This window comes from Hoplias malabaricus, chromosome 12, assembly GCF_029633855.1.
Source record: "Hoplias malabaricus isolate fHopMal1 chromosome 12, fHopMal1.hap1, whole genome shotgun sequence".
NCBI lineage: Eukaryota > Metazoa > Chordata > Actinopteri > Characiformes > Erythrinidae > Hoplias > Hoplias malabaricus.
Genome location: NC_089811.1, coordinates 21,238,332 through 21,263,094, shown reverse-complemented (window position 1 = coordinate 21,263,094; position 24,763 = coordinate 21,238,332). Strand labels below are relative to the sequence as shown.

At 38.2% G+C, this 24,763-nt stretch overlaps 1 protein-coding gene across 5 annotated transcripts; it reads left to right on the top strand.

The window, feature by feature from the left end:
• The first annotated feature begins 595 nt into the window (after window positions 1-595).
• Window positions 596-24,701, top strand: ppp2r3b (protein phosphatase 2, regulatory subunit B'', beta). 5 transcript variants are annotated; one of them, XR_010804634.1, is made up of 16 exons: window positions 596-748; window positions 2,819-3,211; window positions 15,370-15,555; window positions 15,893-15,996; window positions 16,364-16,466; window positions 17,437-17,511; window positions 18,184-18,270; window positions 18,358-18,514; window positions 19,086-19,134; window positions 19,242-19,331; window positions 20,166-20,341; window positions 21,206-21,324; window positions 21,405-21,511; window positions 23,049-23,094; window positions 23,195-23,289; window positions 23,523-23,660. XR_010804634.1 is itself a non-coding variant. In XM_066686031.1 (15 exons), exons 2-14 carry the CDS (start codon window positions 2,867-2,869, stop codon window positions 23,065-23,067), a joined length of 1,617 nt encoding a protein of 538 aa, XP_066542128.1. In that variant the 5' UTR covers window positions 596-748; window positions 2,819-2,866; the 3' UTR covers window positions 23,068-23,094; window positions 23,523-23,660. The 5 variants fall into 5 exon arrangements, 4 of the variants coding, with proteins under 4 accessions (XP_066542128.1, XP_066542127.1, XP_066542130.1 ...); XM_066686031.1 differs by lacking the exon at window positions 23,195-23,289; XM_066686030.1 differs by lacking the exons at window positions 23,049-23,094; window positions 23,195-23,289 and having other exon boundaries at window positions 23,523-24,701.
• The last annotated feature ends 62 nt before the right edge of the window (window positions 24,702-24,763 follow it).

Here is a 24,763-nt window from a genome sequence, read left to right as displayed (position 1 = left end):
GAGTGGACGGTCAGTCAGAGCAGATGGATATAAAATGGTTTATTGTAGATAACAGTGGTCACCATGTCTACCGTGCAAATATAGACCATTTTATTTACTCTCCAAACTTCCACAGTATTTATATTTCATGTTAATACTGAAAATAATATACATCAGTCAGAAACATAAACACTATCCTCTATTTTGTGGCTACGTTCAAAGCTCACTTTCTGGCAGTCCAGCATCATTGGTGGTTATTTTTCGGTAGATCTTTTGGGGGGTTTTGGTAACAACTAATTCATTATGTTAACATCCTCCTTGTTTCATGTCCAGTGTGTGTTGTGCTGGTAGGATCAGACACAGCAGGGATTTGCTGGAATTTAGCGTCACTGCTGGATTAATATAACCAACCAACGGCATTCTGGACATTTAATCTCATCACACGACCTCAGGAAATACATTGTGTCAAAAACACTCTGAACCCATTGACGGAATTCATCTTAACATAGTTGGCTTCAGAAGAAACATTATCTTATTGTTTCTATAAACATTTGGCCATACAAACGTGTATCAGGATGTTCAGAGAGTCTGCAAAACGTTGGCTGAGGAGCGGAGAACCATGGACTGCCGTGCGTGTCTGCTCGTGTGATTAGAATGAGATTCTCGCGAGACTTGGTTTTCCCGGTCACCTGTGGAGACGAGAGTTAGATTCAAAGTAAAGCCGGTGAAATGAGAGAGAGAGATGTTTGTAAGAGACCTTCTGCTGCAGGTGGGTGCTGGTTTAAACCAAATACATTCAGTTTCGTGCATTTATAATGGTTAAACCCGGCGGGGTTCCATGAAACAGAGTATATCTTCCTTTAGCAATAAGCCAAAAACACGTTTGGCTAAGGAACTTAGCTAACGTTAGTGGGCTGCTCTGAGACAGACGTTCCGTTGTCTAAAGGTCCTAAAAACTTTACAGAAACTCACACACTGTTTCTGTTAACACGCATATTTATGTGCGCTGGACACTAGCTACAGATCCAGACGGCTGGTCTGAACGTACAACTCCAGCACTATGCGGACTACCAGGCTAAAATTTGTAAACAAAGACTCTGTCTCAAACGGTCCGTTGCTCCCTCTGTAGTGCACTATGTAGGGGATGAAGTAACGACATCTACAAACAAATTATGCTTTATCTGTATAACAGAACGGTATGTAAATGTAGAAGTTAGCTCCTTGGGTACTAGTGATTACACTAAGGTGGATAAAGTAATGGTATAATAATAGGTACAAGTAGTGGATGCGCAGTGCGCTACTGAGGGAGCAGGGAGCCATTCGGACTTGGGCTCATGTTAAGTGTAGCACGGCGTTAGCTTGACCCCAATTTAGTTAGTTAGCTAGCTACTAGTTGTCAGCAGTTTAACTTCGCTAGCATTGAGAGGACAGAGAGAGAGAAAGTATTCTCTTTCCTGCTGATTCCTGCACATGTATTCACCACTATCAAGAAGTACATTACTCCATGCGTGTCTGCATATGCCAAAAGAAATATGAAGTCTATTAAACAGCACTGTGCAAGTGTTTGGCACTTGAGTAAATTTAAGTATCTAACTAATTAATTATGTTACTTCAAGTGTGAGAGATGAATTTTCAGAAATCTTTGCAACTGCTGTCTGCTTCAAAAAGAAACGTGAAATGAAATTCACAAGATGTCCACTGCTTTTTAAAACGTGATATTCGCTGGTGTATACTATGTATTTTAATTTATTATTATTATTGTAATAATTCTAATGATCTGGGTTTTTTGTACATTTTTTATATTATTATTATTATTTTTTTTACACAAACAGTCAGTTTTTATATATTATGCTTGACTGCCTAATACTTCTGCACAGGACTGTACAATCTTTATTGTAGGAGTTTGAACCACAGGTCATCAGTAGGGTTGCTCATGCTAATGATGATATCACAATACTGTGATTCTGTGATACAACATATCATCTGCGTAACTGAATTTCCCCACTGTGGGACTAATAAATGATTATCTTTTCTTATCTTTTATACTAAAATAGGCCAATAGCAGGAGTTATATATATTAGTGTCATGCAACACACACACTGACAGCAAGTTCTCCATGTCTGAGTAGATCTTAATTCCAATTTAAAGTAGCCATAAAATGCCAAAAAGCAGCTTTGCATGTTTGTTGTGTTGCCTGTTTATTTAAACAAGACATTTTTGCAGGTCTCAGTTTTTGTGCATTCAGTTTGGTGTTTTCAAATTTTAAAAGCTGAAGTGGGGCCTAGAGTTGTGACTGGAAAGAGGAAGGTGCCAGCCTGAGAGCTGATTTACCTTATTCATTTCATTGGTGCCACCACATGGAGTCAAGGAGCGGGAAATCTGTAGGAGGAGCCTGCCCAGGGTGCCTGCATGATTCAATAAAATACATGTCTGGCATCAGTATTATCAGTATTGTATTCATGTTTCAGTGTTTTTTCCCTCCATAATATATATATATATATATTAGTCAGAGCACCAAGTGAAATGAAAGCTAGTAGCATTGTAAGTTGAAGGATGTGTTTTAGAGACTTGTGAATGATGTTTTGGATTGATGACTTACAGCTTAAGAAATTATTACTGATGTAAGTGTCCATGTGTTGGTTGTCTACACAAAATATAAACAAAATTTTCAGCAATTTATCTGCACTGTGTCAAATCCAGTTAAAAAGGATTAATATATTTTGTAGAGTGATGCCCAAAATCATAGTTTTTCTACAGTAGCAAAACTTAACAAGATGAAGAGAAAAGATTCTGAATTTATCTGCATCTTTGTAAATGATTCTGTTTCTCTACATTTCAGGTATTGTAAGTATTTTAGGTTATTTTGTTGAGGACAACCAAAACAACGATGCCTTCACCTCAAGCCTTGCAGCCAGTTTTGAAGATGAAGGTGGACGAGCTCTTCCTGAACTGGTTGAGTGAACCAAGCACTCAGGTGACACTGAAAGACTACCTCAGAAAGATAAAGAACGGAGATCCGCTTGAGTTTGTGCAAGACGATTGTAATGGGAGGGACTCTTTGGTTTTCACTGAAAACAACAACATTGCCTCAAAAAGTAATGTACCAGAGAGGACTTCAGCATCGCTCAGTGCGTGTAGCCCCCCATCAGTTACACTGCCTTCGGGAAGTGGCAGCAATAACAGATCGGGACAAAACAGCAGGGCTCTACGGCGATCCATTAACATTAAAAAGGTAGGCCTAAACCTCATCACTCATTTGTATCTCTCAACAATGGCCGTCATGTCCTGATGCATCATGAATTGTGTCCTGATGCTGATGTTACATTGCTGATACATTGTGTTCCTGAACATACTGTTACATTCCTAATACAAATATACATGCTTTAAAAAACAATAGAAACTGGGACTTGAACCATTTGGATTACTCTGCAGACATTTTTAATATTTATTTGTAGAGGATTACAAATGCAAAAATATATTGAGGGCGGTAACATATATAAAATATAATAGTAATATAGCAATGTTTAGTTTGATCATACATCTGCGTCCCCTACTATGCTGATGAGGAGCGAGAGGAGGTCCTCGAGTTCCCTTATTTTACCACAAGAGGATGCTGAATGTCTAGCTGCCTCTGGCATGTATATTTAGGATCTCTGGTAGGGCTGGCTTCGTGGAGTCCTTTTCATTGTGCAGAGAAATACTTTCCACATGTTCCATCGGACTAAGACTAGGCCATGGTATGAGAGGTGGAAGCATTTTAAGTCCACCAATCCCTGGCATGATAATGGCTCTCCCACTGTGTACTGTTTGGTGGTGAGGGTGGGCATGTCTGTCTTCAAGGCTCGGGCCGATATATCCAGTTATGTAGTGGAGTCTCTGATGGGTATACTGCTAATCAAGGTTAAGAATTTGTGTAATTGTTGAAGCTATACTTTTTATCCCAGAATTGAAACATAAATAGTGGAAATATGTTGGGAGAGCTCCTTATTTGGGCTGATTTCTCTCAGTAGTAAAGGAAAAAGACATTCCTGGATGTGAATGCATGCAATGTGGGGTCAGTAAGTTGGGCAGACAGCTGCAGCAGCAGTAGCACTGTGAAATGCAGAGATCATTTTAGTAAGCCTGGCTCCAACTGAGTACTAAATATGACTTTACTGTGATGGAATTTAAAGCCACTGTCCACTCCTTTTCACAATTTTCTTTTAAACATTATCAGTATATTTTATGACACACATGCTTTGAAGTGTTGCTGAGAGAATAATAGTCTTTTGAGAGATTTCTAAAAATGTTTTCTGTTGTTGGGTTTGCTGTGTGGGACTAAATTTTGCTCGAGTGATATCACGTCTGCCGTAGAACCAAAAAAGCTAGCAATGCATTTACATCATTCACCTCTTTAAAGACCCTGCCTTTCAGCATATTCGTCCTTTAAAGCCTTGTGGGGACTGGACTAGTTTATCAGGGGAGACGATTGTTGCAAACCATTTTAAATGTCACCTCAGTCATAAACCTCATCCTGACTGCAACATAATGAATACAGAATTAACAAGCTTCCTGAAACGCCCTGCAGCTCCCCAACCCTACCGCTGGCACCTCACCAGCATTCTCACCTCTAGGAGTGCGTGGGCTCTGCTGCTGGGTTTTATTTATTTATTTATTTTAATAATAAAAAAAATAATACCCCCCCCCCTTCCTCTTGGCAGGTGGTGATGACACTTTCTGTCCACTTTCTGCACTTTGGAAGTGTCACAGGGGTACTGTGTGTGTGTTCTAAATATTTTGGTTAATATATTAATCGCTGAACTTCTCTGTGCCCTAGCCCACTGCAGGAGCGTCCAAACACAGGCTAACTTCAGCATGTGTGGTTAATGTTATTATCAGACAGATGCCACGTTGTTTACATTTCTGTGATGATGTGACAAGTTTTCTGAGAACTAGCACAACCTCACACTTCACAGCAAAGGGCAGATATTGATTTTTGGGTTTAAAAAGGTATTAAAGTAATTAATAAACTTCATATAATGGAATAATAACATGGAACTCTCTTGGAATTAGGCAATAGATTCTGGAAGCATCTGTTTTATTTGTGTTGTTAAAGGCAACACCTGTGATTGTGGGGAAAGGCCATTCTCTCTGATTTGTTTTTGTTCAGAAGCTCCATGTTTTTTAAGGTAGAACAGTATGTTTGAGGAGTAGAAAAAATGACTGTGTGTACGTGGCTGAAGTTTACCTTTACATATTTATTCAGTTTGAATTACCACAAACTCAGTAGTAACTTGAGTTGTTTCGTTTTGTAGCAATTCGGTGTGTGTGTGTTTTACTTTCTTGCAGTTGGATCAGTTTCCGACCTAAATAATCAGAAACAGATAAAATAAGTCAATATTGCCCAACTATAGGGCAGGAATAAAGAAATATCCTTCTCTCTCGCTTCACAAATTTCAACTTTTGGAGGGCTCTTTGCCGTTTCCATGCTGTGAGCAGAGATAGGAAGCTTAGCGTGTCTGACCAAGCCACTTTGTTTTCTTATTTGTTTTCTGACACTGGGGTTTCTTAAACACATTAGACCGGTTTCCAGTGCACAAACAGACTGGAGAGCTACACTACCACACCTTCCCTTTCCAGTAGCAATACTGTAACCTGGTCCTCAAATGTGTGTGAACAGTTAACAGTTCAAATCAGATGCAAGTCATTTAAAGGTTGTCATTAATGTTTGTTAAAATATTTTTTGAGAGGAAAAGCAGTTTTACAGGGTTTTATGAAGAGAGATTCACTGATGGAAATTTGATTTTTTTTTTTTTTTTTTTTTTTTTTACTTTACTTTTACAATGTCAAACTCCTGCACATTCCTATGTATTTTGCTGGATTTTGTGAGTATGAACGTGGAATGTTTTTTTTTTTTTTTTAACTTTAATGAAAATCTACTTGTTTATTGGTTAAAAAAGGGTTTCACATTTGGTGTGTTGTGTCAACATACTGTGGTAAATTTTGTTGGTGAAAGTATCGTTTCATGATGTTACTGAACATACCCAGCCCTAATTACTGTGTAAGTTACATGAAATGGTTGTTCTTGAGATTATGCCTTATTCTGTATGCATCTATCCAAGACCTGTCACCATTTATACGTATTTATTTATTTATTTTTAATTGTGCAAACTTGTCAGGCGTGACAAAGCAAGCATTTGCACACTTTCCAAATCCAGTCCTGCTTTCACAGCAGTCTTATTTAGTAGTAGGCCACCTCCTGTCAGGTTGCACCAACTTGAATGGCAAGTATCCACACTAGGGCACTGCAAGGTAATTTTAGGCAGTGTTGGGTCAGGCCAGTGTCACTTATTATGCAGACCATTGTGAGCAGCACAAAGGTGTGACCCTACAGCACCCTGACAAAGTGAACCCACAAATGCTGCGTTCAACTAAACAGAAATAATATATTTTTTTCCTCTTACAGTTGCACTATTTTTATTTCTGATAGTCCACCACATTTACAATGGGTCCAATTTTGGGTCAGACTTTGAAGATGGATTGCCATAATGGGTATGAGAATGAAAGGGAGCATGGCAAAGTACTGGTTTGCCGTTGTCTGCAAAGATTTCAGATAATGGACTATTTTATGGCACACATCTGCTTGCAATGAATTCTTTGACTTAAGCATGACCAGTTTCTGTCCAATCTTTAATGTGATTCCTCATTTCTTAGACTGTAAGAGTTTTGACAGATGCGAAGAGGCTTTGATTTCCATGACCAGTCATTTGCTGCCACTTTAATGATCCCAGACACTCTTCGGGATGTGGAACAACTGTTGTATGTTCCATATTTTCTGCCGTGACGTCAGCGGCATGTGCCCACAACTTGTCACAATGTATTAAAGAGATTGTGATCCTGCATCAAGTAATGGTCTATTTTAGAAGGGCCAAAGGAATTCCAGAATACAAATGCATTCTTCAAAGGATTAGTTAGAAATTCAATTAACGTCACAGTGATGCTGCTTAGAACAGCTGGTCCAACTTTGACACAAGACACCGACAAAGATAGACTTGGTTGCCTCAAACAGGAATGAGCTACCCTGAAAATGGCCAGTATTTAGTGTACAGTTTGTAGACCTGTCCTTGAGGAAATAGTGTGGACAAACTGTGATCATATGCTGTTAGTTATCCGTTGTCATAGATATTTCTTTGATCTTTATAATTTTCAAAGACTCAGTCCTGTCCAGGTTATTTTTTTTAATGCATTTTCAAAAACTCTTGAGAGAAATATACAGACACGTTTTATTATGGAGTTACTGATTAGAGCACAGAAGTGAACTTCCTGTGTGTTCGGTCACAAATGAAGCAGCCTTAAAGGGGCAGTAGGCAGTGTTTTGGCACAAGCAATGGTCAGTGAATAAGTGTCAATTGAAATGCCACATTGCTAGTATTATTCTCTAAGAACATACTTTAGTTTTTATCATCACTACACAATAAGGCAGTTCCACAAATATGTAAACAAAATGCTGATCACTGCAAACTTCCAGTGAAAGTAAGCAAAATCAACTGCACAAATAATCCTCTGTTTACATTGTATTCTCATTTCAATGAATGATTAATTCATTCATTCTGTGTCTGCTTATCTAGTTCAGGGACATTGTGGGTCTGGATTCTACCCCACAGGGAGAACACACCAAACTCCTCACAGACAGTCACCTGGGGCAGGGCTATGCTTAAATATTCATATTTAATTTGCAGAGTCACAATGTCTGATAATGTTTCAGTTTTGCTGGTGCAAAGCCCTGTAGTTTTGGTAAGAATTTGTTGGCACCTGTGAGATATGATTATCCCAAATCTTAATAGTCTTTTTAAGCCTTATAAAACACTACAAATGTAACATTAACATTCACTCAACTAACAATATTGTTCTTTTAAGGAAAATTAACTGACAAAGTTAAATGGAGCAAAACAAATGTAACCAACATGGAGAAACAGTATTAAATATGTACTGATTAAATATGTAAAAAAAAATAATAATTACAGTACTTTAAACTGTAAATGCAGCTTCGTGAAATTCAAGTTTAGTTTAATGTAATCTTCACACATTGACTAATTTGACAAGATGGATGAGTTTTACAATGTGTTTACATGTCTGTGTGTCTATGGGGCAAGAATTTCTTGGAGCGAAAATCTAATCTAATAAAAAAAAAAAAATAGTACATCCCTCAGTTATTCAATATGGTATCCTTTGCAAAATATTGTGAAATAATGTGTTTTATGTAATTCTTTTGTTGCCTGATGATTATTCTTAATTAAATATATGTAGTTACCAGTAGGCAGACAGCTTAATTAAAACTCTTTTATGAACATGTTAGTCGAATATTCAGTGCGTTCAGCATACTAGTGATTAAGAGAATAAATAAGTTATCAAGACTCTAGTGTTTCAGTCCTGAACATCCACTGCACTGAGCTGCTTACTCTTTTCCTGCTCTAACCCACTTTTTTCAGCTCATTAGCTTATTATCAAGTCCTTCATTAATGCACCAGGTGTATTAAAGTGAGGCTGCAGTACTGTACCTCATATGTTCTGTGTGTGTAAAGAAACCAGCTATTTTTTCTTAAACAGGAGCCGTAGGTTGTTTCATTTAGCTCATAGATATTGTATTCAAATTAATTAACCTTTAAAAACATGTGTGCCTGGTAACAACCCTCTGAAACCTTAACTACATAAAGCAAGCTTTAAAGTGAATTAAAAAAAAATCAGCAGCCTAACAGGCATAATCTCAGTTAGATTAGTTGTACGTAAAGGTTTGTAGCTGTTTTATCTAATGGAGGAGTTGGTAGCACGTGATTTCCGTTATTAAATACTGACTTGGTGGAGAAATGTTAGTAAGGACAAACATATATGGTTTATTGTGTATGCACTTTTTATAACTCCATGTATAATGAGCGAAGTTAAATTGGTGTGTCATTATGCTCTGGTTCATTTGTTTCTTGTTTTGTGTTCAAATAGATTAAAGGCTCCAGACTTCTTCTCCCTAGCTCAACATGTCTCTTCGGGTAGACTACAGTGTGGATATTATCTCACATCTTTTATCTTAAAGAGCAAAACAAGTGGCTGGCTCACTGGTGTGTGCATGCACTCACCTGTGTTTGCTGATAGGGATGGGTTAAATCTGGAGTCAAAAATTTGTTGCACTGTGGTGACTTTTTTTTTTTTTTAAACCATGCCCCAACCTGCTGATGTGACTTTAACCAAAAGCTAAACATAAGCTTTTAACAGAGATTACGTGGAAAAGAGACATTTCTCATATCAGCGGATATAAACACTCAAAAAAACACAAGATTAACTAGAGGGGGGAAAGTTCATGAACAAACTTTGAATTTGGCATGTCACACATTTCTAACATTTCTGCAATGTTAGCATATATACTTCTTAATAGCTATAAAGTTAAATGTTTATAACAATCAATCCAGTGCTACCCTTAAAAAAAACAACCAGCTTGTAAAAGATTGGCAATATATCTTGACTGCCACCTTAATAAAAATTCCACATAAAAAAATAAAAACATTTTATTTAGACTTCCATATTATATAAATGACCCCTTCAAATAATCCTTAAAACATTTTAAAGGGCTGCAAATATATTTTTAGACTACCACATTAAAGTTCCACCTAAAAACATAACATTTATATAAATGTCCACCTTGAAAACATGGCACCTTAGAAATGGCCATTCTGCTGATGTTCTGCTTCCTGTACTTCACTCCTGGGCTCTTGGGCTTGAAAGTAAGAGGCTCATTCTCAACAGTGGCTGAAACTAGTTGCTCTGAACAGGGCCTTTTACACGGGGGTGCAGTGGGGGTTGATTGAGTGGTATTTGACTAAAGCATGTCACATAGGTTTCATTAAAACTCCAGGATACTGTGTTAACTTGTGGAAGAGGAGTATAGTTTGTTCAGGATTAACTAATAGTAATATATACAGAATTGGTTTGCTTGAAGGAATTTTCATTTAAGGTGACTTTCATAGGCAGTCGAGTGACTATTTTGGCCATGCAGTTGGGAGTTATGCAACTCAGATTATGGAATTACATATGGCATTAAATCATCATGCTGTTGCTAAGTCTCAGTTTTAAATCAGAATGCTCCACTGAGAGCTTTTTGGTTGGTTGGTTGATTTTAATTATTATTCTTTTGTCATTTTTACTTTCTTTTACTTAGAAACTGTTTCTCTTCTGAAAATGGCATAAAACATATATTTTTGTCAAACTACATGAGAAATTTTAGCTTATATCTAATCACAGAATGAAATGGCAGTTACTTGGCTTTTATAATCTGTGTTTGAAATGAGCATTGGCTGATGATGATTTATTTTCTAGATGAAACTCTCTAGCTAGTGCAGACCAGGCTGTACCAGGAATCAGTTTCTAGTAGTGAGGACTTTATGAAGGTGCAAGCGTAAGCCCAGCTTGCAATTACATTGGTACCTCGAAAAATTCTGTACATACTTGGTGCTAATTTAAAGAGGACCTCTACCATTGTGGGAAATGCTGTTCTCTCTTGTTTGTTTATATTCAGCTTTTTTATGGCGGAATGGTATGTTTGGAGGAGAAAAAAAAACACAACTATTGTATGTGGCAGGCAGCACGGTAGCACAGCCTGGAGGTTATGGGTTCAAGTCCCACTCCAGGTGATGGTGAGGAGTTTGTGTTCTCCCCATGCCTGCGTGGGTTTTCTTCCTACGGTTTAACACACTGTTTCAATTACAACAGAAACTCATTTGTTGCTCAGTTTTGTAGCACTTTCAATAATGCTTATAGCCATCTCCTGAATTTGGAGACCTTTCTACATTAAGTGACCTGTTTCCAGTGCACAAACGGACAGAAGAGCTAGCTAATTGTATAGTAAAATCCTCAGAATTTGATGTGGTTTTTTTTTTTTTTTTTTTTTTTTTTTTTTAAATAAGGTTCTGAATGTCACCTATTAATGCATTACAAATGGACAACTGGGATATCAACATGGTCTAATTAAGGAGCGTGGCCTTGTTCTGATTGTTGTGGCAATAGGCAGGGAACTTTATCTTTAGTTGATAGTGGCATGGTACACTCAGTGCCCCCCCCTCAATACTGCATGTAAGGAAGCTGTTGATGTGAAGAATAGAGTAGAATAGCAGTTCAGAAACATGAGCTTTTTGCACAAGATAACATTTTTTTCTTTCTTTCCCCAAAATAATCTGGAAACTATATAACTACTAAAGCAGCTGCTGTTGTGTTTTACTGGTTTATTCATATTACTTTGCTGATCAATGTCTTTTTGTGATGTTATTCTGACTGGACACAAGGCTTTGTTTGGAAATTGGCACTATTTGCACAGACAGCTGCCTCTTCTTGTACAGACAGATCTTAGACTTGTTCTTTTATTGCCAGCTTTGTTGAACAGAAAAGTGTTGTTTTACATAGTATGCATAGTCAGTTGAGAGAGAGAGAAGTGTGATAGAATTCACATAAAAAAACAAACAAGTTCACTGGATAGTTTACTTTGCCCCTTGTTTGTTTTTTCTTTTTTAATATTCTCTTATCTAGTGTGTGCAGTATCCTGGCTTTGGAGGACAACAGGAACTAAAATACAGCTGAAACGAGTGGAAGAATGTGGACTCTCTGATCTGGCATCTAAAAATACTCATCATTTAAGCCAGGCAGGGCTTTATTTTAGTACCAGTTTGGTACGAGCCATGGCTTCAAGCCTTGTGTGCACGTTCAAGTCAGTTTTATGGCAGCTCTTTTGTCACTGAAACCCATATCTGTTAATTAAGTTTGTGTTGAAAACAATAATGGCCACGAAAAAAGGCGTTGCAGAGACACCCAACCCCCAGTTTTAGTGGCTGGGTTTCTTTGGATCAGCATGGTAACAGAGAATTGATGTAATTGCTGTCAGTCTGCATACATATGTTTGCAAGGACTAAAGATACACTTGTTTCTCAAGATCTTGTTTCTTGGGGTTGCCCAAATGGTACATGTTGAGTCTTTTAATAGTCATAGACTGCTTTAGCCATCATTCTTTGAATACAACACTTCCCCCACCGTAACAGTGACTAAGACTTGTCATCTATAATAAGGTATGGAATGGCTGGAAGCAGAAGCTGTGGAAAGCAAAATAAACAAAGTCCACAGGAGGTGATATAGTTGCATATGATTTTTCATCTAAATGAAAACTCTTCTGATTCTATAGCTATCATATAGCACTAGATTTTATGAAAATTGCCTGATTTAAAAAGTGGCTTTTTTATTTAAAGTCTCAATTTCTCATCTTTAGATGGTCAAAAATTCCAACTAAAAACCAAGAAACAAACTTTTGGGTTTTTACAGAAAAAACAGATTTAATAGGCCTTCAACAAAGTTGAGATCGAACATAATGTTTGGCAGTAAATCATAAATGGCAACTAAAAACACAGACATGGTTTTTGAAATTACAAGAATTATTATTATATTTTATTTATTAATTTTTTTGGGACACTAATGAGAATAATCTTCATGTACATTTGTACTGTGATCTCGAGCAGCATAGAATTGGGTTTTGGTGGACATGAGCCAAAAACAGAATAGCAGAAAAAAATAGTGACTTTAAGCTTCTGTGAGGGAGAAACGACAGCAGCTTATTGCAATGTGCTGTAATCTTACGTTCTGGAGCATCCCTCGATAGTGAAAAGGATAGTTATCGCAGGGTATTGAAACAACAGGCTTGTCTCTTTGCATAACCTTCTGTGAGAGCTGTGGAATGCATACTGGAAAGGGCAGATCCACCCCCCCACTGTCTCCCTACACACACACACCCATACACACACTCTGACTCACACACATGAGCACAAACACCCTCGATCTCCCCGGTGACTTTGCAGGCTAGGGCTGTGTGTGACCTCAGCTAGCCTGTGCTGGACGTATGGGACAGTCAGCCAGATTGCATGCTGGGGCTGGTGCAAGGCTGAGAGGAGCAGCTGCTGCTTGCCATTAAGAGGGCTTGTGTTTTGCTGAAGGCAGGCAGAGGAGTGTCCAGTGTGGGGACAGTCCAGTTACACAGGAAGATAATCCACGAGCCCACTGTTTACTGTAAGCCTCCTTGCTGTCCGCTCTGCTTGCTCTGTAAGCCAGCGGCAGCATGAGGATGAAGGAGCTGTCTCTGCGGCAGGACCCGGACTTAAGGAAGGAACTGGCTCTGCTGGCCCGTGGCTGCGACTTCGTCCTGCCCTCTCGATTTAAGAAGAGGCTGAAAGCCTTCCAGCAAGGACAGGCAGGTTGTCTTAACTTGTAGTTATCCAGACAACTAGTTGTTTTGACTAGTTTATGGGAATGTTATGGTAGTATGTGTTACATTAAGTTGCCTGTACTGGACGTGCTGGCCATCCATGTTGCTTTTTTGAGTGTTGCAGAATGTGTAAAGGATTATCAACAGTGTTGAGAAGTCTCCTGATGTTTAACATTGAGCAGGCAACTCTCAGCCCTGCTTGGGGCTACAAGGTGGCCATTCCCTTTTATAGACATGGCTGACAGTGGTGGAGTAGCAGAGATTAACAGCATTCATCTCTCACAGCATGTTGCACTGAATCCTTGCCTGACACATCAAAACAAATTGTCCACAGTGGTGGACTGCCATATTAGGAATCAGGAAGATGCTCAAAAGTGTTCTGGGCTTACTTCTGTTTTTAAAACATTACAGATACTTCATTTAGAAAGGCAGAATAATGAAGTAGGAGTGTTTTTGTGCAAGAGCTTACTCTTATCATGAGGAAGGACAAAAAAAACAGGTGTAAACACCATGGACTCCACTTATTACATGACAAACAGATCAAGTCTGCAGCATTGAGTTGTGTAAATAATTACTCAGGGTGTTTTTAATGTTGTGAATGCTAGGACATCCTGCATCAGGGTGTGAAGCTCAAGTTTGTTCAGCCCATGAATGCTCAACAAGCTGTTCAGGTATGAACTTGGCACACCTGTAAACTCTTCAGGCAATGCATATCTGGTTGAGCTAGTATTTTGTGGATCAACTGATATGCAAAATTTATACCAACAACACTTGGGCCAAAGTGTATGCTAAATGTTATAATATTCACAAACAATATTTTTTTTAGCAAAATTCCAGTAATAGGTTTTAATGATACTGATAAAAGAATGTCCTAAGTTGAAACTAAACTGGCTAAGGTTTGAGATTAGCCTGTACAGAGTGATGGTCATGTCTGGTTTAACTATAGTTTACATATGTAACTATCCCTGTCATATGAGCTCTCAGTCAGGCTCTTTAACCAGATCAAACCTGTTGGCTCTGCACCAGTTTGCTGCACTTTGATAAGTCTTTGTTTGTCTGTGATAATACTTTAGCTTCTTCCATTGAGGCTTGTAATAACCCAAAATGCCCCCAAAAACATTTGCAGTTGCATGATTTGATGATTTCTTAGCACATTAACAAATGTATATTTTAGGTTTGCATTTAAAATGTGCTGCAGATTATAGCACCATATTGTCTGGTTGGAATTGTGATCCAAGTCTCTAGAAATTTATGGTTTTTATAAAAAAAAAAAAAAACAATGGATGCCTCACTTTTTGTGAACAATCTAGGACAGTCAATGGAATTGACGTAAACTGATATAAACATAATATGGTGGAGTGATTTTATATTCCAGAATTTCTGAACATGTTGGCTGGTTTTGTCTTATATTTTATTGCAGTAAACTTTTGAACTCTTTAAATGTTGTTGAACTGAATTGAGTTGCAGGGAATGGACTGTATACATTTAATGTGCCTACATGATGTGTTTCAGTCCTCAAATAAAACTGAAATTAATAGAAATCAACCAAATTTCATGAAACGCCCTTGAAGTGAGTTCAAGCCAGCTACTGCTCTTTCATGTAAAATATTTGAGTGCTTGGAGTGCACCATTGTGGAGAGTTTTTAATGAGTTATTTATTTTATATATATATATATATATATATATATAGATTTTTTTTTTATTTTAGTAGTTCCGCGTCTCTCTTGCTCAATATATCTGAGCAGGTCAGTATGTGTATCTGATATTATGTGTCTAAATGATAAAGTCAACTTTCTTTAGACAGTCATTTACATTGGACCATGACATGATATTGAACTTGGTGTGGCTCTTTTCTAAACCCTCAAAAGTAAATTGTTACAAGAACAGCATTTAGATTTTTCTCTAAAATCATGCTTTCATTGACTCAACTTCTTGAGGCCACCTAGCAGAATTACTCGAACCAGTGTTTTGTGTTAATATCACTTGACCTAGCTTAATTAAAAGTAGTCAGCCTGAAGTTTATTGGGATGTAATGTGCTAATCAACTGTAGTTGCTTGTCCTTTGGGACTGGGTAATGTGAACTGAATAAGCCCCATGGCTCACTGTTTATTTCTGTCCATTTTGGCAGGCTCAGGTTAAGAAAGAAGAGGCCGTTACACCAGCATTAAGCGAAAGCATTCCAAAGTTCTACTTCCCTCGAGGACAGCCCAAAGCCAATATCAACATTGACAATCTTATTTCCAAGATAGAGAAAATATTTTCTCATTTCCCCGATGAAAGGGTGACTATTGAGGATATGGGGAAGGTAGCCAAGGTAAGTGTGATTTGTAATGTGCAGCCTCCAGCCACACAGCAAATTGTTTTCATTTTTATAATTAGCAGAAGCCTATAAAGGTTTACAAGTATGAATGTTTATTCTTAGCTGATAAGAATATAAATAAGAATAAGTGATAACTGAAATCTCTGTCAGATTATATATAGTAAGTATAGATTAAGTTTATTTGAAAATCTTTCATACATTCAAACAGAATAAATTAACATAATTATTGTCCATTGGGCTTATCTTTATTAAAGGTCACATTAAATTGTGCGTATGTATTTCTGGGGTTACACCAACAGTTAGGCTCTTTGTATGTTTTGTGTCTTGCCAGGCCTGTGAGTGCCCTCTCTATTGGAAGGCTCCATTGTTCTTCGCTGCTGGGGGAGACAGGAGGGGATATGTGTCCGTACACAAGTTTGTGGCAATGTGGAGAAAGTAAGACAATGGTGCTTTTTATTGGAGTCTCTCACACTGTCAGCAGCACTTGACTGTTATTTGAAATGTTTGTGCGACTGCTGGGTTTTTTCTGAATTGTTTTGTATGTGCCATGCATAGTATAGTATTCATTTGTGATTCCCAGAATAGTTCATAAATGGCAAGTGGCACTGATGGAAGTACTTACGCAAGACATTAAATCAGTGTTCTTGTACTGCTCTGTATCGGAAAACGAATGAGCATGAATAGCGGAGTCTTATTTTCTGAGCACATGAATATGAGGTTATGTATTTAAAGAGGAAAAAATTAAGAGTCTGTGGTCATTGAAAAGCAAGAGTGTCTGAAACCATCTGCTCCCCTTTTACAGAATGCTGCAGACCTGTCATGATGATGCATCCAAATTTCTTCACCTTCTGGCCAAGCCTGGGTGCCCTTATTTGGATCAAGAGGACTTTATTCCATTCCTGCAGGTATGGGGCATTAGCTCTGAGAGAAGAACAGAGAGTCTGAGTGTAGCACTTTGCTTCAGCAAGTCGCAAGTCTAGCTTGCTGAAGCAAAGATGAGAGAAATGTTACACTGTGCATATATATTTTATTTATTTATTTTGCAGCTACATTAAAATTAAGATGGCTCGTTTTTTTTCTCTAGGGCAGTGTTGTAACGAGGCATTATTTGCCATGCTGGCTGTTTCTACAGCCGTTATGCTGTTAGCTTGTGATGGACGCATCACTGATATTCAGGCTGGCAGGACCAGCCGCTGTGGGCCTGCAGCCCTTCCCCTGCTGAGGAAATACACTTTGGCATTCATGCTTTAATTTGTATTGTATGGGTTCCGCAATTGCTTTGACTGTTTTGATGAATGAAAAAAGTATTGTGGTGGAGTAGATTTGACTGTCCGCGCCTGCTTCCAAGGAGAGGTGATTTATGTGTTTTTCTATTATTTAATTTTGTATAAGAAGGGTCAAGCAGTCCAGAACACTGCCCAAAAATAAGTCACTTTAAATTTTATTGCCACTTACGTAGACGCATAAAAATCTGACTCTCAGATGTGTGTTAAAGCACCCGATTGGGGGATTATCTTCATTGAACCAAAACAAAAAAATAAATGATTAAAAAATACACATGGTCAAAACATCTGAATCCCCTCTGTGTGGTATTTGAGCTTTGACTGTATAAGACATTACCTAGTGTATTGTTTTTCCATTTTGTTCTTGGGATTTCAAAAGCTACCTTTAAAACATCCACACACCATCGGTCACCATGGTATCGTTTGTAAATGGGCACTCAAAAAGATGGGTTTCTCTTCTTTAATCGACACCAGAGACCCTTAGCACACAAATGGCTTTCACAGTTTTCTCCCCTCACCTGACTGTCATTTGTTGACTTTGATGTGATATTGGTGCGTGAAGCATTGTGAAACTTTTTTTCCCCTCTTTAAGGATGTAGTGGACTCTCATTCAGGGCTGGCTTTTCTAAAGGAGGCATCAGACTTTCACTCACGCTACATTACCACGGTAAGAGTGACACCATTTTAAATATTAGATTTATTTATTCGATTTGTATTTATTTTTGTGAGACTGACGAGTACATACGAACCCTATTTCCAGATGAGTTAGGATTCTTTCAAAAATGCAGTACATAAACCTAAAACCTCTAATTTGTTATATTGCCCAAAAATGTTGAGAGACAGCTAGGCTAAATAAAATGGAATAGATTATACAATGTCCTGGAAGGTTTCACAATTTGAAGTTTACATGCTAACAGATGAGGTAATCATCTGGGTATAAAAGGAGCAACCACCAATGGCTTAGTCAAAGATGGGTCATGGTTCACCACTTAAAAGACACATTCTTAGCTGTCTTTCACTATCAACAACTCGTCTTTGTGTCACATAAACACGTGTGCAGCACCATGATTGGAGACTCTGATAAGAAGGCAAGAAAATTCTTTGGAAATGTACCTGCTATCTATATAAGACACTTCCATTTCAGTGGATTACAGAAAAAACAAAACTCTATGTCCACTTTGAAGGTGCTGTTTTAAGGGAATCAACATTTATTGACAGAGAATGTAGCCTTTAATAGAAGATTGTCAGAGATGATTTAATATAGAACCTTTCAGTGTAGCATTATATCACATATTTACACTCTGAGGAATTTGTGCTGAAATTTTATTTCTGCCAACAGGTAATACAGAGAATATTTTATAATGTGAACCGGTCATGGTCAGGAAAAATATCATGTTCAGAACTCAGGAAAAGCAGTTTTCTTCAGGTAAGAACGTCCTGTCTAATCGATGTCTTACATTTGAAGATTTGTTCTCCTTAATCAATGCCTCATAGAATAAATGTCGTTTGACAGAATGTGGCACTTCTGGAAGAGGAAGAAGATGTGAACCAACTGACTGAATATTTCTCCTATGAACATTTCTATGTCATCTACTGTAAATTCTGGGAGCTGGACACCGACCACGATCTGTACATAGATCATAGGGACTTGGCACGGCACAACGATCATGGTATTGGCCCACTCTCTGTACCCTCTGAACAAATAGCTGACAGTATATTGAGTACTGGCGTCACATTGCTGTATGAAGTCCAGTGCCTTTTCTTTCGTTCACCACATCATAGGACTTGTTCCTGCTAGGAGCTGTAGTTATTGAAAGGCTTAAGATCAATAAAACAATAACTTGCTCTCACTGTGTATTTCCTGCCGCCTGATGCAACGTCTTCTGCTGAAATTGATTTATCTTTTTTAAACCATTTCTTTTAGCTTTGAAATGGGTTTAAAAAAAGATTGAGAACTGAGCACATATTTCAGTTAAGCTGAGCCAGTTGACATTCCATTGTTTCAACTTCCTCATTTAGTTAGAGGCTTGGAAACTTAGTAATATGGTGTGTGTGTGTGTGTGTGTGTGTGTGTGTGTGTGTGTGTGTGTGTGTGTGTGTGTGTGTGTGTGTGTGTGTGTGTGTGTGTGTGTGTGTGTGTGTGTGTGTGTGTGTGTGTGTGTGTGTGTGTGTGTGTGTGTGTGTGTGTGTGTGTGTGTGTGTGTGTGTGTGTGTGTGTGTGTGTGTGTGTTCCCTTGACAGCCATCTCTCAGAGAATGATTGAGAGAATATTCTCAGGAACTGTAACAAGGTAAAGGTGTTTATCGTTGTATACATAATTTCATAAACTGAAACATTGTTTTCAATGTGTTTTTCTTGTATACGTCACTGAGTTTGCTTATTTGTTCTTACATTCAGAGACAGGAAGGTCCATAAGGAGGGCAAGTTAAGCTACGCTGACTTTGTGTGGTTCTTGATTTCTGAGGAAGACAAGAAGACAGAGACCAGGTAACTGCCAATCACTTACCTTTTAATGTTTACATTAGGGAAGCACCATGATACCTAGATCAGAACTGCATTAGCAGGTAATTATTTAGAAAATATTTCTTGGGACAAATTTACATATTTCAGTCTAATACTTTAGGCCAGAGCTGCCAAAACAGCCCTTTGTTGTAGTGTGTTAAAACGTGTGCTGCAGTGCTATTCCAAGTAATGTAGTCCTTTTATAAATTGTTTAAATATTGGCACGGAGTGATGTATACCAGGCGTGCACAGCTCCAGTGCTGGAGGGCCGGTATCCAGCAAAGTTAAGTGAAAGTTAGGTTTAAGGGGTGTGTTTAAGTAGAGCAACCCCCAACTTTGCTGGATACCGGCCCTCCAGGACTGGAGCTGTGCACCCCTGATATATACAATAATTATCTGCATATGGCCACAATTCCCACATCTTGACATGGGTTCTTCACATACTGTAATTCATCGAGCAAGAGCGAGAGATAGTAATGTAATAACATACAGGAGCACTTTGTTCTACAGCTACAGATTTCGTCTGTTGCTCTGCATACTTTATTTACCCCTTTTCACCCCCCTCAGAGCAGGTTTAATTTGGGTGGTGGATTTTCAGTGCTGCAGCGACATTGACATGTTGGTGGTGTCTTACTGTGTTGCAGTGGTATGAGTGGATCAGATACAGCAGTGCTGCTGGAATTTTAAACACTCACTGTCCGCTCTGCTACACTCTAATTCGTTGGTCCACTCATACCTGTGCAACGCACACCACGTGTCTGCATGTGTGTATGACTGAAAGTATTGCCTGAATACAATAAGAATGACTTTTCTCTGTAGCATAGAGTACTGGTTCCGGTGCATGGACTTGGACGGTGATGGAATCCTTTCCATGTATGAGCTACAGTACTTCTATCAGGAGCAATGTCAGAAGCTGGAGACCATGGCTATTGAGCCACTCCCCTTTGAGGACTGCCTCTGCCAAATGCTGGACTTGGTCAGGCCAGAAACCCTAGGTAGGTTTTTTATAAAACAAGAAGGGTGTGACTAATGCATAATTAAAAGTTCACATTAATATATTACTTTTGTTGTAGATGTATACATCACTGAACCAGGGAATTTTTGCCACAAAGTTGGAAGCGAACAACTCCATTGGCTTTGTAATGTGAAGGAAGTTGCCCCTTTTGAACATCATAATAATGCACTTGCCAAACTTTTTAAGATTATGGACCGAAGCACAGCCCACAGTGGTTTATGGCCGAGAGAGTTTATGCATCCATAACACACACAATTAACGTGCATGCAGTCTCATTTTAAATCTTATTGTGCCTCAAAATTTGCATCTACCTTCAGAGTAAAGCACCCAAACCCTGAAAACTCACCCACCAGGCTGTGCAGTTGGCACAGTGCATTTATGAAGGTAAAATTCTTTTGACACCCATTAAATCTTGATTCACAGCCAGACTCCAGTGAATATTTCCACTGTTCTAGAGGCCATTGGCTGTGTATTTTATGGCATTCCTCTTGGTGACCTAAGGCTTGTTTGTAGTTGTTCGACAGCAATGATATTCTATGGCAATACCTGCCAGTGGTGTTTGTGCACTTTCCATTTCAGCGTTCTGTGAACTTGTGGCCTTCAGCTTCATGGCTGAGCTTTTGTTGTTCTAGGCATTTGCACTTGATAATTATAATTCAGCCAGGCACTGTCATGATTTCAGTCAAAGAATACTCCAATTCTAAAACTGCTATTGGTTTTATGCAGTGGGTGCAGCTGAAATGGCCGAAACAACCAAGCTGTTAGTACCTTGTCCTGGTAGTGTTTAGGCACGCATAGGTTATGGTTAATCAAGTCACTTATATGGAAATCTTCTTGTTCATAGGAAAGATCACCCTCCGGGACTTGAAGAGATGCAAGCTAGCTCATATATTCTTTGACACTTTCTTCAATATTGAGAAATATCTGGATCACGAACAGAGGGATCCCTTTATGGTTGCAAAGGTAATAGCCTCACTGCCTAAAAAAGGTCAGTTTATTCAGACATGCAGCAGTGTAATAAACTCTTATTTATCCCTTTCTAGGATGTTGAGACTTTAGGGCAGGAGATTTCAGACTGGGAGAGATATGCTGCAGAGGAGTACGACATTTTGGTGGCTGAGGAAACCGCCAACGAACAGTACAATGATGGGTAAAGCATCAGGATTTCATCAGCATTTCACACCGTTAGCTTGTCATAACTCGACCCAAATTGCCTCATTAACATCACGGAGTATCACAGAGCTCTGGCTCTCAGCTTCTAATATGGCCATCATCCTGGGTGTATTTTCACTAAATGCACGCTTGGATTTATTTAGTTTTTACCCCCACTTCCAGAAAAGTTGGGACATTCTGCAATAATATGCAATAAAAGCAAGAATCTGTGATTTGTTAATTCTATTAACGTTTTATTTAACTGACAAAAGCACAAAGTAAAGATGTCCAGGGTTTTCATTGATCAACTGGATTGTTTTTAAATTTAGATTTAGAAAATAGTGGCTTGAATGCACTTTAAAAGTTATGAGAAAGGCATGATATCACTTTTGCTTTTAATGACATGTTTTAATCGTTGGGGAACTGAGGACACCAATTGAAAAAGACATTGTCTTGATGGCAGTGTATATGGTTTCCAGTATTACTTTAGACGACTCACTGAAGTGTCACTGATGTCTTCACACGTGCAGGTCACCCATGCTGTGGGCACTGAGGCACCTGCTGACTTTGCACCTTTTGTTATTAAGTCTGGATGGTCATTTTTGTCTTTGGCTTGCTATAACAAGCTACAACCTGAACTTGTCTGATCTCAGCACATGTTTCTAATGTGTTGTGCACCTTTATGCGAGGAGCTTGGTCCCAGAGAACTAGGTGGCATTTCTGCATAGAATTTGACTTTCTCCTTGCGTAATAGGGTTTCAGATTGCATTTTGTGATGCCACAGCAGGCTCTGTAAAGCTACAGCCGTTTTCCTAACAACTCCCGAACCCGTTGTCTATATTTATCACGTTTGAAAGATAGTTTCTCTTGCCCTGCCGTCTGAGGGTTTGCAAATAAAATTGGTTTATGGACTGATATCGTGCTAATTTATGAATCATTTCTCAATATTAAGTGATACTTCTCTAATCACATTTGGCACAAGACCCAACCTTGATGCCCAAGCTGAGCATTTGGGGACTATGGTACTCGCCTGTTACCAATTCACCTCCCCGTTGTGGGATGTACCAAAAAAAAAAAAAAAAAAAGAGTAACTTCAATATTCTATAAACGTTTCCATGAAAACTTTCAATAATTTTATTTATTGTTTGTGTTATAGGCATCAATTTTTATAATTATTATTTTATATAATAGTGTGTGCACAACAAATAATTTTTATAATTTAATTTTAGTTATTAACTAAATTAACTATATTTTGTTTAACAAATCAGTCTGTTTTTATTATTCCAGAAATGGTGTTTGTTCATTAATTTATTTTTAATGGTATGGTTAAGTAATGCTTTTTCTAACATATGTGCAAACACCATTTTATGATAAACAAGTTGGAGATTTTTTGTGAATGAACAGAAGAGAATTTGCCACCAAAAAAGACCTACCTTTGTACTTATGCTACTGTACATGATACTGGCTGGAAGGGTGTAGATTATTTTATTATTATTATTATTTTTTTTTTAAAGCAATTATGTGGTGATTTTTAGGAACACCACTGACTTCTAAAGGCAGCGTATATGTTGAGGCGTGCAGGTAAGAAAGTGTATGTGTAGGGTGGAGGTGCTTCTTGTGCTCACAATGCGAAGTGGTTTTCATCCTAATGGGCTCATCTCTTCTTTTCACCTTTTACCAGCTGTTTCCAGTGTCGGAACAAGCTCTGTGAATCCTGTAGTGTGTTGGACTCTAAACCAAAATCCTCAAACCTGCCAGGTTTTTATTTCATGCAGAGTGTGTGTCAGATACTTTAAGTTAATTTTGGTTAATAGCTAGTGTGCCGTTGTTTAATTTTGCAGGACAATTGATTGTGAAGTATTGATTTTATTGACATTTTTTGGTTCAGTGTTTCAACAGTGGAAACATGGTCCTTTTTCCTGATATATTTCATGAGTGAAATCAGTTTGTTTATACATATTGCAAAGACATAACAGACCTTTGAGTGATGGCTTATATTCTTTTAACAGCTACGAAAATGCCCTGGACCCAGTTGACCACCACACGTCCAGTGAATTTGACCTGCGCGGCGAGAAGAGGCACTTGTTTGAGATTCCCAATCCTCACTGTAACTTGGATCTGGATGACTATGAGTATGTGGATGATTATGAATGACACTCAGCAATACAGGCCGCCTGCACTAAACCTATGCCAGTAGTAGTCCGTTCCCCACACAGGCTCTTAACAGAGCAGAAGCTTTCAAGTTGAAGTCTGTGCTCTAACTGGCAAAACTGTTTTCCAGGTTGTAATTAAGATTACACCAGTGTCCTGCTGAAACACAAGACGGGGCTGTGTTAGTCCGGTATATCTGCAGAGTAGAATCTCCTGTACAATACCTGCCCGCCACTACTGCTATGCACCTTGGTGACCATATGAGCACCAGGCCTGTCCAGTTTGTTTTGGAACCTAAAGCCTGGTCACTGAGGGACACTTGGAATACTGAATGTGTACTATGCATAACACAAATTTAACATTTAGAATTGGCTAAAATAACATTCCTGATATTAACCAAAGTAATTAAAGAATTTTTAGTTTGACTTCGTGGACGGTATATTTGTAACTGCTGTGTTTAGGCGCCTTAAATGCCTCCTACCCTTGTAGGGAAAATGCTGTTTTAAAAATAATGTACTTCTCAGCCTCTAACTTTTTCTGTTCCACAGATGCAAAAGCTATTTTAAATTATAGACAGTATTTATAAATAGTTGTACATATTTTTTGTGCTTGCTGTGTGTTGTTCAAAGTGTTTAGACCTTCAGTGAAACATTTTAATCATGTTCCTGGTTTGTTTGTTTTTTTTTTTTTCTATAAAAGTACTTTGAACAAAGTACTTTGGAAAAATGAGGAAAAGATGCCCTTTTTATTAATTTAAATAAAGTATTAAGTCAATTCATCGTCTGTGTAGAAGTCTCACATATAAACAACCTGGATTGTAATATATTTGAAAAAGCACTTTATTTTACATACATAGAAATGTGGTCACATTGAAACAGCTGCCACAGACTCCAGTACATAGATGTTGGTTTTCATTAACAGTACATTTCAGCTTACACAGGTCATTCAAGCTTAAATGTAAGCTTTATTTTTTTCCCCATTGCACAGGTTAAATTCTAGCTGTAAGTTATTTCTTATTACAATGGTTTATTTGTTTGTTTATTATTAGTGTTATTATTTTAATGTGGAACTATGACCTGAAGGAAAATCTTCCACATCT

Excerpts from the sequence above, each read along its gene's own strand:
- ppp2r3b (XM_066686030.1), top strand. The coding sequence starts at position 2,867 with ATGCCTTCACCTCAAGCCTTGCAGCCAGTTTTGAAGATGAAGGTGGAC. Across the intron at positions 15,556-15,892 it reads ATATGGGGAAGGTAGCCAAG|GCCTGTGAGTGCCCTCTCTA; the intron begins GTAAGTGTGATT and ends GTGTCTTGCCAG. Across the intron at positions 16,467-17,436 it reads ACTTTATTCCATTCCTGCAG|GATGTAGTGGACTCTCATTC; the intron begins GTATGGGGCATT and ends CCCCTCTTTAAG.